General features: G+C 48.1%; 2 protein-coding genes across 4 annotated transcripts in view; both read right to left on the bottom strand.

The window, feature by feature from the left end:
• The window catches only part of LOC308494566 (triggering receptor expressed on myeloid cells 3-like), a gene marked incomplete at both ends in the record, with an annotated part of 14,496 nt that extends 12,951 nt beyond the window's left edge, over nt 1–1,545 (bottom strand). The window contains 2 exons of the mRNA XM_081042380.1: nt 5–197; nt 1,531–1,545. Of these exons, the coding sequence (XP_080898506.1) occupies nt 5–197; nt 1,531–1,545 (208 nt within the window). The remainder of the gene's footprint in view (nt 1–4; nt 198–1,530) is intronic.
• Nucleotides 970–16,842, bottom strand: LOC308496217 (triggering receptor expressed on myeloid cells 1-like). Of its 3 annotated transcripts, none has more exons than XM_081045102.1 (4): nt 16,740–16,817; nt 12,701–13,066; nt 10,758–10,959; nt 970–1,880 (listed from the first exon to the last, which is right to left on the bottom strand). In XM_081045102.1, exons 1-4 carry the CDS (start codon nt 16,786–16,788, stop codon nt 1,877–1,879), a joined length of 621 nt encoding a protein of 206 aa, XP_080901228.1. In that variant the 5' UTR covers nt 16,789–16,817; the 3' UTR covers nt 970–1,876. The 3 variants fall into 3 exon arrangements, with proteins under 3 accessions (XP_080901228.1, XP_080901227.1, XP_080901226.1); XM_081045101.1 differs by lacking the exon at nt 970–1,880 and adding an exon at nt 5,108–5,523 and having other exon boundaries at nt 16,740–16,842; XM_081045100.1 differs by lacking the exon at nt 970–1,880 and having other exon boundaries at nt 9,293–10,959.

Below are 16,842 nucleotides of genomic sequence, written 5' to 3'. Positions count from 1 at the left end.
TTACCTGAGACCCAGAGCAGCAGCAGCAGCAGCCACGGCCACCCCCAGAGCCCTGTCCTCTTCATTCTGTCTGCTTCCTGGACCCACTGTGTGCTGGCGGTCCCGAGGGCTCTAGCAGTTGCTGGAGGATATTGGCCCACATGGGTGTTTTCCACCTTCCCTGACAGGCTTAACTGTTGTTTTGCAATTGAGAAACCCTGGGGGAAATGCAATGAGAAAGAACAGCTCAGGAAAATGCAGAAGAAGAAAGAGAAGAGAGATTGCTGCTCTTGTGACAGCTTCCTTCCTGCTTTCACTTTCCTGCATATCCCTGTTGGGCAACATTCCATAGCACCCCATTCCCTACCATAGCAATTCTAGACCCACCCACCTGGTGTCCCACCTCTGCTCCACTCACTTCTGAGACATTCTCGTCACTGGACACTGGGCACTACATTCCCACAAGCCCTCCTGCCACTCTCACTGTGCGGAAGGAACTATCTGTAAACCTACATTTGGTTTTCCCTTCAAGGTCCGGTTCAAACCTTCCTGATGATGTGCCTTCTTTAATCTTATTCCACACAAAGATTCTCAAGTCTGGGCGTGTGGCTGAATCACTCTGCGATCTTGGCAAACGTAAACATACCTGGGCTCCACCTCCAGAGACTCTGATTTGGTAAGTGTGGGGAGGGCCCAGGAATCTGCATTTTAACAAGCAGCCCAGGTGATTCTGAGACAGGTGGTCCAAATAAACGTTGCCTGTAACAGCTCTGTATGAGGTTGGATGGGCCCCAAGGCATTCCTCAGGTACTCTGCCTGTGTATGAGGTGTGCGCTTCCCTGCGCCCCAGTCTAGGCATAGCCACGGAGACCACAACTATAATGGTACTGGGGGTGGCTCCCATGGATTGGAGGCCTACTGTGTGCCAAGTGCTTTCGTCAGGTGTAATGACGAGCAGGGAAAAGAAGGAGGCAAAACATACTCTGCAATGGGGCTAATTAATTTATTTAGCAATACCTAATCAATTTATTTAGCAATATGCAATAGCAAAAGACAAAGGCAATAAATAGAATGTGCTAATGACAGAAATTAAAGGTGGTTAAGACTAAACTATATACATTGATACCAATGTCACGCCAAAGGTATACACACACTTATAAGTTTACGAGATCCCAACATATGTTTGCTGTTGATCAAAAAATCACTTGGCTAAATACACAAATGACATCAGTAAGGAGTATCCAACAGCAGTGATAAGCTCTATAGGATAGTACCTATTACAGATGATGCCGAAAGGTCATCAAAGTGGGGGAGAACAGCACTGGAAAAGTCACAAATCAAAACCTTGCCAGGTCTGTAGCTCAGAGAAACTCAGGGTCTCCCACACCGCTGCTTGCTAGTTCCCAAGAACGCTGCTGCTGTTGTTGCAGTTGTTGTTGTTAGAAGTCAGGAAATCTTCTGATGTTATAAGCTGCAAGCTGCATACAAGTTCCCAAAGATGCTAGAATGATGACAATCACCAATCCCTTGAGGCAAGTTCCGATCTCTTACTTTGAAACAATCCATCCCGAAAAGCAGTCCTGAAACAGCAAATCTTCTGAATAGCAATGTCTTGAAACAGCCATCAGCCAATCAATCCTCCTGAGCTCTGTCTTATACATCTCCATAGATGCACCCCAGAGCCAAGTTTCTTGTTCCCGCCTCCCCCTCCGGGAGTGGCCAGTTCCGAGAGGGTCCTGCAGTTACTGGTATGAGTGCTGCTCATCTGGCCGAAAGGCCAATTCCTCCGGATAAGCAGTATCTGCTGTTTTTGCTCGGGATCATCACTCCAAAGTCTTCCGAAGCCTGGCAACGTGCCTGTCACGTCGTCCTGATATAACTTAGCTACTTCTTCACTTCATCTATTGATGTGGGCGAAACAGACAGAACAAAGAGGGAATTCTCTCAATCCCTGATCAATCATTTCTTTAACCATAAGCTAACCATCACCTCACAACAGACAGAACAACAAACATCATTTCATATCTCCCCTGCTCGGGAGAATGAGACCAAAGGGGGAATTTGCTCAACCCCTGATCACAGCACAGAAATCCCCTCACATGCAGGAACAGATAAAAGCTAATAGACAAAAGCTCACATCAACCAACAAAGGCAAGTTTTCCTCAACATCTACCCCACATCAATTTATCTCAATCCTATCAGCTTTGAGAGGTTGTATAATAAATATTTGTCATCTTTTGGGTTTCAAGCAACCAATGCCTTTTCCATTTGGGGGATATGCCCAATGTGTGGGTCTGTGAAGTATGGAGGCAGGTATTCTTCCTGCCCCTTTCCCTGGCACCTATGGTACAGGCGTGTCACTTGACCTAAGCTTGGCCAAATGCGTGATCGGCCCAGGCTTCTGGGTACGAAGGGAATGAGGCCAGAGGCAGGGCCGGCGGGAGATGACTGCACAGAGGCAATTTCACCACGAGTCCAGGAATCGTCTGGTGGCAAGTATGCGTTGGCTTCAAGCGTGCAGGGGCGCTGGCACCAACGCCAAGTTCATCACTTGACTGCCTTGCTATAACCTCCGCTGCGGCCTCTGCTGTCCACTCTCTCTTAGTTTCTGCTAGTTGCTCAACCTGGTCCTCCAGCCTTCTCATCAACTCTGTCAGCTACTGATACCCTTCTGGATTCCTTTGCTGTTTAAGATAGCCAAAATCAGATTCACTTGTTGTATCGAGAATCCTGACGTGTTGGTTATTATGCCCCACGAGGAAATGAGGAATATCTCCAGGATGAGGGAGAGAGAGCCTAACCGAGTCAGTTGAGGTCAGATACAGCACTTCAAGGAAGTTGCAGAGCTGGGGATCAAACCCAGCTGCTGTTTAATCCTAAGGCCTGTGTAATAACCGCATAACACTATGGTGTCAGTCAAGGTCTCAGCGAGAAACCGGTGAGTCCCTGAAACTGGGTAATTGAGAAGTGTTTGATAAAAGTGTGGTAGAATTGGGGGAAACCAGTAAAGGATGCCTGGAGTACCCTGAAGCCAGCGACAGTGGGGAGTCATTACCACCTCTAGGCCTAGAGGGGAGAGGGGAGGGAGTAACTGTTGGTGAGGAGCTGGAAGAGACCTCCAGCAGAGGAATGCAGCCACTCCACAGACAGGGAGCCCAGAGGAGAAAATCCCTGCCCTCCTTCTCTTCCCATCCTCCTCTTTGCTTTCATGCGGCCCACCAGCTAAACGCAGCCAGAAGCTGGCAGGCAGGGGAGTATATTGATTCAGCCCACCTCGGACAGGTTCCCAGGCAGAGAGCAGGAAGGGAAAAGATGGAGATGGGCGTATTAGAGGTACAAACAGTTGAGCGTCCAACACAACCACTTGTCTTCCGTGTAGGGCATATAATTTCTCAGGCAAGTTTAATGCATTGGACTTAAACACGGCTTTTTCTATAATTAAGTTAAGCACGCAAGCACAGTAATTCATGCAGGTGGTTACCTCTACAATGAATGTGTCCTGGGGTTTGGTAAGGAGCATGATGACTTCTCCGAACTTCATCCCCTAAATAAGCTTGAGGACCATTAAGAGAGAACCACACGCTATGATCCAATAGGTCTGGCGAGGCCCCCGGAATCTGCATTTTAAACAAATACTCCAGGAGACCCCAATGCGGCTGGTCTAAGGACTACAGTTTGAGAAACACTGCCCTGAAGCAGTCTGACTCTCCTCGGTAGCATTTAACAATGGTACCTCCCTCCCCCTGGCCTTTTCTGTCAACTTCCCAAACAGGAGTGACATAGAAACTGCAAAACTTCGGGTGCCACACAGGCAACCTCAGAAAGCCAACACTGCACGCTGTGTGGTTACTGCCTCTGAGCCGCTCGGTTCTCTTAGGCAGGAAAATAGATTGACTGAAATGAATAGTTTCTGGAACAAGTGTTTCTCAGAAAACATGAGTTCCCTTCACAGCTAATAGACTCAGAATTAGGGAATCAGAGATAATCTCTCTAAGGTCAGTGACATCTTCCTGAGCAGATGTTCAGAGCAGCTGTTCTCAGGTTGAGGAGGAAGTCCTTGGATGATGGCAGTGGGATCAGGACAGCAGGTGGGGGGACTGCACCTTAGCTCTCAGGTACCTTATTCACAGAAGCGGGGGGAAGTTCATGCTGATTGTAGGAACATGTTTTTCTAACATGAGATGGATGATGTGTGATAATGCGTGTTTGCTCTGGGGGAGTTTAGGATGAAATTGGCCTTGGCCATTGCTGAATTGTAATAGAAGGACCCATCATCTTTGCCCCACAAGTGGGACCCTTCTCCTTTAGAGCCAAAAGAGGTGGGAAACTGGAAAGTCTTGGTTTAAATGTGTTGGAGTTTGCAAGACACAGGTGTGTCTGGACACCTATTCCATGGGTGGTAATGGAAGCTGAAGGGGAGATATAGGGGCAGATAAAGGGAGAAAGAGGAAGACAGTGCAGAGCTAGGAGGACACATAAGGGGGAGCTTCCAGAAGCCTCATGGTGAGATCTTGTCCCCCCACCATCCCTGCCCCTTGTGTGATACAAGGAAAAGAGGCACTCAGAGGCCTCTTTATAGGCAGAACCCCAGCTATTCTAGTCTATGTGTTTTTGACAGGCTTAGTCTTCAGTAAAGGAACTCTTTTGTTTTTGTTCCTGCCACTAAGTGGTGGCTTACTACTCATGTGGCCTCATTCTAGTCACACTTCTCTGTTTTCCCAGGGTTGTTCTGAGGATCCAGTGATGACATACACATTAGACAAATGATATTCTCTATCAATCCTAACCTTTAATCCTATCTCACCCTCCCAGTAGTTTCCCAGGATGCAGCATTCTGCTTAACTGGGTTTCTCTTTCTCAGTGATGGAATTCACACCATGGTGTCATGTCTTCTCCTCTTTCCATGGTTTTCAACACCCTTTTCTGGGATTGTTGGTAAGGGTCACAGATGAAGGGAGAAACCCAAGCATCTGATTCTAGAAGAAAGGGAGGCCCCAGTGTCCAGGAGAGCTGACGCTTCTGTCATGGAGCTCTGTCCAGGTCAGGCCAACATGCTATAGTCCATGGCAAGGACCAAGGCAGACGTAGCAGCTGTGCCCTCTGTACCTCACGGCACCCACGAGACAGTGACAGTGACAAGCATTGTCTTTATTTAAGGCACATCCTGAGCCACTGGTGGGATGGAGGTCCAGGGCATGCTAGGGGCTGTATTGTCTCTTCTGATGGAGCAAAGCACACACCCAAGGTGATTAGTGAAATGGGGGGAGTTCCTGGGGCCAGGAAGGTGGGATCCTGAACCTTCGAGACAATCTGTGTTACAAGCCCAACTCAGTCATTGTCTCCACTGACCCCTCTCCTTTTCCTTTGCATTCTTCTCCCAGCACAACTGTCAGATGGACAGGGATGAAGGTCACAGGTCATTCTTGTGGGTTCACGGGCCTCGATCCAAATGACCTCTGTGTGACAACCAACAGGACAGTGAAAACCAGGCTCTTACTCAGGATTCCACACACCACGAAGATGACAATGCTGATCGGAGAGATCCTGGGAAGAGAGAAGGTTTAATGCTGCTGCTGGAAATGGCGCTCCTTCATGCTTGAGTTTTGTGCTGCAAAAGGCCTTCACGCCCCTTATTCTATCTGCATAGATCCTTCTGGAACCTTTCCCCATACTGACGGCCCTGTGCTTTTAGTTTGCCCAACAGCCTACAACTACTGATTAGAAATATATTTAGTAGAGAACACAGGGTCCAGAAGAGGCAGTGGGGAGGAAGGCCAGGCTAATTAAGCTCCTCTTTCTCCACTATTATGAGTAGAGAAGAGAGGCGAGGTCCAGAACTAGGAAACCTAGTTTTTATTCTCAGCATCGTGACCTACTTCCTGGGAGAAGTACCTCACCTCTTTGGCCATCTATCAACTGAGAAGAATCCAATCTTTGTCAAAATCCCACCATGAATTTCTATAGATTTTAGCAAAAATGATTCTAAACGTCCTGTGTAAATGTCCGTAGATAACCTAAGAAAGGGACTAAAATGAGTGAGGATACTTGACTAGACTAAGTAGATACGGAAATGGATTATAGCACATCTAATCTGCATGACAAGACACGGGAACAAAAAGGAAAATGACTAGCAGTGAAACAAACTGAAGTCCAGAGACAGATCTAATGTTATGTAAGAATTTAACATCTAAGGAAATCAATCGGCAGCCCAGTAGGTAGACAAGGATTGCTTAGTAAATAGTCTTGTGGTACCTGGATAGCAATATGAAGAAAAAGTCATCTTTTCTACAATTTATACCATATAGCAAAATAATCCCCTTCCAAAGATGGACTAAAGATTTAAATGGAATTTTTTTAACATAACAGAAAAGTCACCAGGAAATAGAATCAAGCTCAAGAAAGGAATAAAGCAAAGCATTAATTTTAAAAATCGATACATTTGCTACACAACACTTAAAACCGAATGTACAAACCAGCAAAGAGCAAACGACATAATGGAGATAAAAAACAGGAAACGGCCCTTTTGCATTGAAAACCACCTCCAGCCTGCGAAACTGTCCCCTGTCACTGGGAACTAGCTATCCAAAGTGGCCTGGTCAAGTTCAGCCATTGGTAGCTCTGTTGAGAGAGAGGAGAAAGGGCCTGCTGGCCAGCGCCTCTCTGGCCCTCCTCTGTGAGACCCCTGAGCTGTTTGAGCCCTGCTGCCAGAAGATCCCAGCTCTGGGCTCAGCTAACTCCACCTTCTCCCAACCTCTCCTGCCAGTGTCCCGCCTTTTCCCCTCCCAGCCCTTTAACTGATTCATTCACAGAGCTCCTGAGTGCATCCACTCTCAGCGACCAGCACAGGCCCTTCCGGAGACTGCACTGGGCTGCCAGACATGTGGGTTCCTATGACCCTCTGAAGGACTGAGCCAGAATTCCCCGTGTGGATCTCAGCGTGGTTATGACACCTTTTACGAGGCTGCCTTCTCTCCTGGCCCCTCTTCCCTAATGGTTTTATCTGTGATCACTTCCTAAAACATTTACACTTTTCCCACAGCCTGCTTCTGGGGAACCCACCTGTGGGGACAAAACCCCAAAAAACAGTTTCCAGGCTCTCGGCCTCACATAGAAAGGTGCTGGCTCGGGTAGTAAATGGCCATCAACTGTGATCAGATGGCCAGCAGCTGTGGCTAGTTGGCTGTCAGCTGTAACCCGTAGGACATTGGCCACTAATATAACGGCTGTGGCTACGCTAGCAGGAATAGGAATGGGGGCTAGCAAGAAGATGGTGGCTGGCAAGCGCGGACTGCTGTTAGGCAGATTATGTAGATCCTGCTTCCTGTGTCTCCAGCCCAGCCGCCAGCGAGAATATATTGGTTTGACTCCCCTACTTATGGCTCCATGGGTGTTCCTTTTTGGCCTTACCGTGTCCTGCGTTCTTGGACGGGGAGTGGGAGCTGAGACCCTGCACGACAAATGGCGCAGTGAGCAGGGTTCCCTGCGTGACACATGGCGTAGTCGGCAGGATACGGTGCTGGCCAAAGCTTTCCGAAGGGCAGTGGAGCAGTTTGTACGTATGAAAGCTCAGTCTGAGGAAGACCAGGAGGAGCAGCTGCCGGAGAGCTCGATCCCCGTGGAGGGGTGGAAAGACGTGGATGGTTCCCCAACCAGCAGAGGCCGGAGAAAGCGGAGAAAGCGAAGGTTGTTGCCGCCCTGTGGGCTGGGAACTGCTTGCTGAGGCAGCCCGGATGCAGGACTTTTAGTCCCAGGAGGAAACGCTTGCTGAGTCCTCCGTGGGAGATGAGGGTGAGGTCAAGGTTATCCCTCACCCCCAGGACAGCCCTGGCGAATAACTATGGACTATGGGGAATTGCCTTCTATCCCTAATTTAATGGACGCTTGACTGTTTGGGAACATACCATCATGTAGTGGGACTGGTTGATGTTTGCTTTTGTGTCTTGACTGTCCGCCATTGATAATATGTAAGCACCTTGATGTGAGCCGCTGTTGTTCCAGCACGGTACCCCGAGAGGCACAGAGAGAGAGTGGCAGTGCCCTGAGAGCCCTGGCTGTGTCCAGGAAGTCTGGCTGTGTCCAGAGAGAGTGGCAGTGCCCTGAGGCCCTGGCTGTGTCCAGGAAGTCTGGCTGTGTCCAGAGAGTGGCAGTGCCCTGAGAGGCCCTGGCTGTGTCCAGGAAGTCTGGCTGTGCCCAGAGAGAGTGGCAGTGCCCTGAGGCCCTGGCTGAGTCCAGGAAGTCTGGCTGTGTCCAGAGAGAGTGGCAGTGCCCTGAGAAACTCTGGCTGTGCCCGGGGAGACAGGTGGTACCCTAAGAAGCCCAGGAAGTCTGGCTGTGACCAGAAGTACTGTGGTGGTCCCCTGAGAAAACCTGGCTGTGCCCGGGGAGACAGGTGGTACCCTAAGAAGCCCAGGATGTCTGGCTGTGCCCAGAAGTACTGTGGTGGTGCCCTGAGAAACCCTGGCTGTGCCCAGAGAGCCTGGCTGTGTTCAGGATAGTGCATTCACCTCCAGGCTCCTTGCACAGGGCCCCTCGCAGAAGATGCTTGTCGCGTAGATTGTGAGGCGAGACCCTGTAGGGGTGGAGTGTGGGGACAAAACCCCAAAAAACAGTTTCCAGGCTCTCGGCCTCACATAGAAAGGTGCTGGCTCGGGTAGTAAATGGCCATCAACTGTGATCAGATGGCCAGCAGCTGTGGCTAGTTGGCTGTCAGCTGTAACCCGTAGGACATTGGCCACTAATATAACGGCTGTGGCTACGCTAGCAGGAATAGGAATGGGGGCTAGCAAGAAGATGGTGGCTGGCAAGCGCGGACTGCTGTTAGGCAGATTATGTAGATCCTGCTTCCTGTGTCTCCAGCCCAGCCGCCAGCGAGAATATATTGGTTTGACTCCCCTACTTATGGCTCCATGGGTGTTCCTTTTTGGCCTTACCGTGTCCTGCGTTCTTGGACGGGGAGTGGGAGCTGAGACCCTGCACGACAAATGGCGCAGTGAGCAGGGTTCCCTGCGTGACACCACCCTAAGACAGAGTGACAAGTGGCTTCCTCTGAGGGGCCTCGCCATCCATCCCCAGTCTGGGAGTCTCAGCTCTTCCATCACCTGGTCAAACAACTCCCTGTATTAAATTACCTCCTTTTCAAACAGCTCAGCGGCTTCTCATTCCTGACAACTGTGACTGAGAGACTCGTTTGTAACTAATTAACAGATGAAGCTAATAGATAAAAGGGGTACAGGCTCCAGTAGGAATGCGGGCAAAAGTTATGCTCTCTCATTCACATACTGGAAAATCAAAGTAATGACTAGAGAAAAATGTTGACTCTCACTAGATCATTTATTTTATGTACTTCCCCCAAATTTAATGAGCACCTATTATGTACCAGGCACTTAGGCTGGTGCCAGTGAAACAACAGCAGGGAGAAAAGGCACCTCTACCTGCAAGGAGCTTATGGTCCACAGTAATAGAGAAATTGAAGCAGGTACAGGTTCACATCTGTTTTGGCAGGAAAATTTTAGAAATGCTAAATCCTTGTAGGCAAGCCTGCAGTCTCACAGCTTCACTTACGCCTTATGGACCACACTGTAAATTGTTTCCAATTTTTGGAAGACCATTTGGCAATATGTATACAGAGCGATATACATGTTCAGATTCTCTCAATGGGAATTTCATTTGAATAAATGATTTTAAAAAAGACAAAGACATCTACAAGAATATGTTCATCTCAGAGTTAATAATATAAAAAATGAAAACAATATCAATGTCTAAAACAGGGAAATGATCACAGAAGTTATGGCTTCTCTGTTGATAGAAAGTATGCATTTGTTGAAATTCTCGTTACAATGACTAGGCAGCAACATCAAAGAATAGTTTTCACAGAAAATGATAAAAATATTTATAATTAGAATTACTATTATGTTAAAATATGTATAAACATGAGTAAAGACTAGAAGAGAATATGGAGAAAAAGGGACGCTAACATCACTAACAAGATGAGTGAGACTATGGAGAACATCTCTTTCTCTGCTAACTCACTATTTCCTGATAAACACATGCTAAGATAAATCAACGTGTGAGGATAAACTGTAAGGGGAGTGTGCATGCAAAGTTGATGGTTCTTCGCTTTGCCTGCACGTTAAGAAATCTCCTGAAGATCTTATAAAAACTGCTGAGACCAGTCCAGCCCCACCTCCCAAAATCCTGATTCTGTGGGTCTGCAGTAGGGTACAGACAACGGTACAAAAAACAAGCCAAAGCAAAAGCATACACTCCAGGTAACCCTAACGCAGCAGCTGCTGAGAACCGTTTGTCTAGGTCAGCACTTCCACCTCTGGCTTCCTAGCTTCCCTACTGTATAGACAGGGACACTGAGGCCAGAAAGTGTTCCTGACTCACTCAAAGTCACTCAGCCCATCAACTGTCTGGCATTAGAATCCAGGGCCCCTCATTCAAAATGTTTTTCCACTACACCATTAGGCCCCGGGCTTGGCTGAGGCCCGTTGGAATTCCGCAAAGATGCCATTTCCCTCTCCTTCCTCCTCTGGCAGGCAAGGAAACACATACACAAGGTGAGCTGGGGAGAGTGGCAGCCTCACCAAGAGCCTCCTCCTCACTCTGGCACCACCTCCTTCCTCCCCTGGGAATTTCCACTAGACTGAGGTGACTCAAGTCTGCTCCCGAGCTCCCCACCTCCCTTCTCCACTCCCCACATCCTCTCCGCACGTGGACTGGGGATCAAGGAGCTCGGTGTCCAAACCAGGGCTCCGGAGACCTGTAAGCCATACCTGATGGCATCTGTCCTTTGTGTGGGGTTGACTCCGAGGCCAGGAGAGGAGAGGCTGGCAGTTACCATGGGCAGGAATTGAGTCACAGTTCTGGGGCTGGTATGGAGAATGCTCTGGGACTTGGGGGTGACATGAGGAAGGGTGGGAAGCTGAGCCTTGTTCTGGGAAGGAGTTTTGTCTGAGGCAGGGGTATCCGGAGGATCTGCAAGAAGACACGTTAGATGGGTGGGTGGAGGGATGGATGGATGGATGGATGGATGGATGGATGGATGGATGGATGGATGGGTGGATGGATAGCAAGGTAAATAAACCTGAGGAGGGAAATGAACATGACCATTCATGAAACAAGGTTTTCTTTTGCTAAGATTTAAAAAATTGTATGGCATCAGCCTGGGTCAGAGACAGGAAACAAGAAAAAAAAGAAGAAGCAGGCCGGCCCGGTGGCTCAGGTGGTTAGAGCTCCATGTTCCTAACTCCGAAGGCTGCCGGTTCGATTCCCACATGGGCCAGTGGGCTCTCATCCAGAAGGTTGTCAGTTCATGTCCTCGAGTCCCGCAAGGGATGGTGGGCAGCGCCCCCTGCAACTAAAGATTGAACACGGCACCTTGAGCTGAGCTGCCACTGAGCTCCCGGATGGCTCAGTTGGTTGGAGGGCGTCCTTTCAACCACAAGGTTGCTGGTTCGAATCCCTCAAGGGATGGTGGGCTGCACCCCCTACAACTTGCAACAACAACTGGACCTGGAGCAGAGCTGCGCCCTCCACTACTAAGACAGAAAAGACAACAACTTGAAGCTGAACTGATTGAAAGGACAACAACTTGACTTGGAAAAAAAAAGTCCTGGAAGCACACACTGTTTCCCAATAAAGTCCTGTTCTCCTTTCCCAATAAATAAATAAATAAATAAATAAATAAATAAATAAATAAATAAATAAATAAATAATTTTTTAAAAAGAAGAAGCAAAGGAGGGAGAGGTGAGAGTAAGAACGAGAAAGAGGAAGCAAATTTTTATTCATGTTACTGGAAACGCACTTGCCTGCTATTTGTCACCAATCCATAGTGCCCCCACCTTCTTCAGGAATAATTCCCTACCATTCACTCTGCCTTTCACTCACCTGTACCTGTGGCATACTGCTTCACAAGTCATCTTTTACTGACAGAGCGCATACCACCTTATCTTCCTTAGGTTTAGAATTCCCCAGGTGCTAGGAACGTGAACTGTCTCTCTTTCTTCTTTCTTCCTTAATTCACCTGATCAGCACCTACTTGGGGTCTCCTGGGAGCCAAGCACCATCAGTTGCTAGAGATGCAAAGCTGAGCAAGGCACTGACCCCTCCCTCAAAGTGCTCAGGGATGAATACGAGAGACAGTTAAGTAACTGGCCACTACTGCCCAGTGAGATACCGCGGTCCATGAAAGGGACACAAAGTGAACTCTGGAGCCTTCCTACCGATGGACCCCAGCCTCAGCACCTCCTGCGAGCAGATCAGAAATGCACAATCTAGGTCCCACCCTACACCTATCGCATCAGAGTCTGTATTTGAAATAAGATCCCCAGGTGATTTGTGCCCACAGTGAGGTCTGAGAAGCACTGCTCTGTAAGCACATAGGAGGGTCATGAAATGCATCTTTGGGAGGGGGAGAGTGGATCACAGAAGCTTCCCAAGGGAATGCCTTCTACCTGGAGACCTGAAGAATTAGACTAAATTATCCCAAATCTACCACTCACCTTTCACAGTCCCCCACATCCTACAACAGCACCCCAAATTAAGAATCTCATCCACAGAAACCACTTCTCACTGTTGGACGAAATGCCTCTCAAATGAGAGGCAAGGAGCTTCTGAGAGAGAAACAGGCTGCCAGCAATCCTGAGCCACAGCTCTGCTGGTGCTACCACACTACCCCTCCTCCCACCGTCTACCTCCCAGGCCCAGGTCACTCACCTTTGGTCACCACCAGGCGCACAGGATGATGAAACACAATGGGGGGGTCTTTGGCTTTGGGATGCTGGTCAATCACACACTGATATAATCCCGAGTCCTCCACTCGAAGGTTTGCTATTCGGACGTGCAGTATGCCTTCATCGGAGATTTCTTCTAAGAAGTACCTCCCCACCTGCACTTGACTAGGCCCCCCGGAAGACTTGTCTATTAATGCCAATGTCAGACGTTCCCCTCCATCGGTCAACCTCTGCCACGCTTTCCGGCTGTTGAGGTATTGCCAGATGGAGAAGTAACAGTTCACATTAAAGGTCTGCCCCTCTCGTAGGATAAACTTATCTTCGGCTGATTTAGCTGCAGCTTGGAGTTCTGTAAGTAGGGAATCAGAGTTAGGCTCTGTGAGGAATAACTTTCCTCTCCTTGGAAAAAAGAAGAGAGGAAACACTTCTGTTTTCTTATTCAACCACCCATTTTTCAGACAAGATTCTTAACTCCTCCAGCAAAGATGCAACTTTCCATACAAACCAGCACCAGGCCCCAGGTCTTCATTGTGAGTAGTTTGTTTTTGTTTTGTTTTGTTATGTTGTTGTTGTTTTTTTTTAACTACAAGAGAAAGACTGCCTATGGTTCTTGCAAATCAACTTTTATAAATGAGTATTTTTGAGAGGAAGAAATTGCCTGATTGGAGATAGAACATGAGGTGAGTTTAAGACCATGAGTGACAGGGGCATAATCGGAGGGGAAAATTATAGAAAGACATACAAGGTGAAAAGTGGATGTGAAGACATGATCCTAGCAGAGAGTGACCTCTCTGAACACCTATAGGAACTTCATCTAAGTTAGGGGAAAGAGATTAGTTCAAGAGACTTGGAAAAGCAGTGAGGAAGCCGTGTTGAGGATACAGTGCACATTGATATCTGACTTTCTGGTACTCCTCTGGGCCTTCCTTGAGTATCAGAGCACCTCTTTCTCAGGAGATCCACCCTCTGTGGCTTTACTGATGGAACTGCCCCCATTCATAAGGATGGACACCCACACAGTCTCACCCTGGCTGCTGTGATTGGTTTAGGAATGGGCATATGACTGAGGCTGGGCCAATCAGAATCCTCTCTGGGGCTGCTGCTCCTATTAAAAGCAATGCTTTTTCTTGTTGGTGTTGATAAGTCAGTGGGATATGAAACTTCCACAGGGGGCAATTTTGCCTCTCTGGGGACATTGGGCAATTCCTGGAGACATTTTTGGTGGTTGTAACTGGGAGCCCAGGGTGCTACTGGAATCTAATGGGTAGAGGCCAGGGATAGTGCTAAACATGGTACCATGCACAGGACAGCTCCCATGACAAACAGCCCCCCACCCAAAATGTCAATAGGACCAAGGCTGAGAATCCTTGGGTTACAGGGACAATAGTGTCAATCACACAATTGGAGGTTGAACCAGGTTAACCACCTAGCATTGGTCATGATCTTCTTGTCTGGTAGAAGGGAAGCTTGCTGATAGGAGAGTCAAGTAGAGTGGAAATAAGAAGATCCAGGTCTACGTCTTCAATTGGGCACAACAGGGCTCTATAACCTTCCTGAGGGACAGCAGTTTATCCATTCAGGCCTGGGATGGCCTAGTGTTCCTCCTGGAACACCAAATATTGGGCTGGACAGTAATGCTGAATTAAATGATAGGTCAGGCTATCACTACCTATAACTACGACGACGACTACTACTAATACTCTTTCTGCAAACACGCACTGTGATCCTTGGATGGTAGCTCCCAGAGTGCACATTGAAAAACGCCAACAGCTGCCTCTTTGATGGAGCCCCTTGTGCAGTCAGCACAGACGCCCTGCATGCCCATCCCAGGATGGGCCAAGAACTCCAGCAGGCCCAGCCTACCTCAGCCTGACCTTGCGAAGGCCCAGCTCAAGGACTCCTGAGGATTTTGAAAGTGAAGCCATGCTGAAAGGCCGATTCTTCTGGGACCAGACTCCAGTTTCTAAGGAAACCTTGAAAACACACTTCCTGGTGATTCCCATGAACTCTAGTCAGGAATGCCGCTCCAAGAGACAGGTGAGCAGAGGCTACGGGTCATCTTAAACCAAGTCTGGTTCCCTCGTTCATTCCCTCATTCATCTCTTAAGTTAATGTTATAGAGCAATTATTTGCCAACTCTGGGCAAGGTGGTTGTTACAGCCTGAATGTTTCTGTCCCCCCATGATTCATATGTTGAAATCTGAATCCCTAATGTGACGGTGTTAGGAGGGAGAGAATTAGGGCATGAGGCCTTTGCCATCATGGACAGGGTTAGTGCCCCTATGAATGAGGCCCAGAGAGCTCCTTTGCCCCTGATACCAAGTGAGGACACCATGAGAAGTCGGGAGTCTGCAAGCTGGAAGAGGGATCTCACCAGAACCCCCCCATACTGGCACCCTGACCGTGGACTTCCAGCCTCCAGAACTGTAAGAAATAAATTTCTGTTGTTGATAAGCCACCCAGTCTGTAGTATTTTGTTATTGCAGCCCAAATGGGCTTAAACAGTAGGCGTTCCGGGAGACTGACATTGCCTACAAATTTGTCTACCTGTTGTGAATGGAGACAGTAAGAAATTAATGTTGATGTGCTGTCTGTGTACCATTTTTTCCACCATTGCCAGGAGTTCCTTATAATATGTTAACTGAAAAGATTACCAAATATCACTTATTGTTAAGTGCTTAACATACTATCTCGTTTAACTTTCATCACTTTATCCTTTCATCTTCATAATTTATAAGGTTGATACTGCTGTGATTCCTGTTTGAGAGTAAGGAAATCAAATCACAGGTTATTTAATAAATCAGAGGTTAGTGACTTGCCCAGGGTCCCACGGTGGAAAGTGGTAGAGTCAGGACTCAAACCCAGGTAGCCTGACTCTAGTGTCAGCCCTAAACCTCTACACTCCACGGCCCCCAATACCTGTCTGGTTGGAATTAGAGCAGTCCAGCCCAAGTGTGAATAGATGTCTAGTGACAAAGTTCCCTGGGATGCAGGAGCTAGAAGGAGCTTTTAGTTAACCCGTAACTTACCCCCATAGTACGCAACAAAATGTATACCGTTGGTTTTCTCTCACACATGTACACAAACATCACCCCTCCCAGTTCTCCTTTTGAAAAACATGAATAAGACACAAGGAAATGTACTCATACGTGAAAACCAAACTCCATCTGCCCACTTGGACTATCACCCCAGCTCCAAGAGGACCCAAAGTAAGGTTTGTGTGTGAGCTCTGGAAGGCGGTCGTCTGTGACCTAGCTCAGGTGGTGGGTCCCCAGAAAGCACCCTCTCCCTGTGGCCTTTCCTGTCTTTCCAAGGCAAACCTTACTATTAACTCACTATTGACATTTTCCCTTTCTCTGCTTATTTTCCCAATTTGTTCCTAAGGATTAGGAAGAGGAGCAAGTAAAGCCCCAAAGGCTTCCATTTTTACTGAAGAGATGAGCTGTGCAATAAGAGGGGAGAAGGAAGGGCCTGGAGATGGAGCAGCCTGAGCAAAGCACCTCCCACCCCCGCAGAGGGGAGACCTGGGAGCATACCCTCCAGGAAAGCGGGTGGCAGGTCTCTTTTGTTCACCACTGTGTCCTCAGCAGGAGCATATTTCCTGGCCCAGAGGAGAAACCTGGGAATTATTTCTTGAGTGAATTATGTCCTTTGGGTTTAATAAGCTGTCAATAGCAAAAGCACCATGATGGAATATAAGGCAAAAATCTTCAAACTCCAGTAAAAGTATTATAGGTCATGTCAAGTTTCGATGTACTCTATCGTTTATCCCATCCAGGGTTTTTCACATTTCTAACAACATCAAAATGCACAGACAGCCTGTTTCCCCATCCCCTTTTATTTCTGTTCTCAGGCCCTGTGTGTTCCCGATTCTGCTAAGTCTGAGTAGAGAAACCCAGCTTGGTGTAACTATTGGGTGGCTCTGCCTCTGGTAGCCATATCCTCTGGAGCTTCAAAACCAAAGGGAAACCTTGAGGTCCTAGGCAGAGGCCTCACCTGCTCACGTCTCTTTCTCTCCTTACCTGAGATGAAGAACACGCAGAGCAGCACCTGGAGCCTGACCTGTCTCATCCTTCATGGGCACCAACTCCACTGCCACTGTGGCTCCTGGGACAGCTACAAGGC

Source organism: Rhinolophus hipposideros (genome assembly GCF_964194185.1).
Source record: "Rhinolophus hipposideros genome assembly, chromosome: 3".
Taxonomy (NCBI): domain Eukaryota; kingdom Metazoa; phylum Chordata; class Mammalia; order Chiroptera; family Rhinolophidae; genus Rhinolophus; species Rhinolophus hipposideros.
This window is presented reverse-complemented; position numbering and strand designations above follow the sequence as displayed.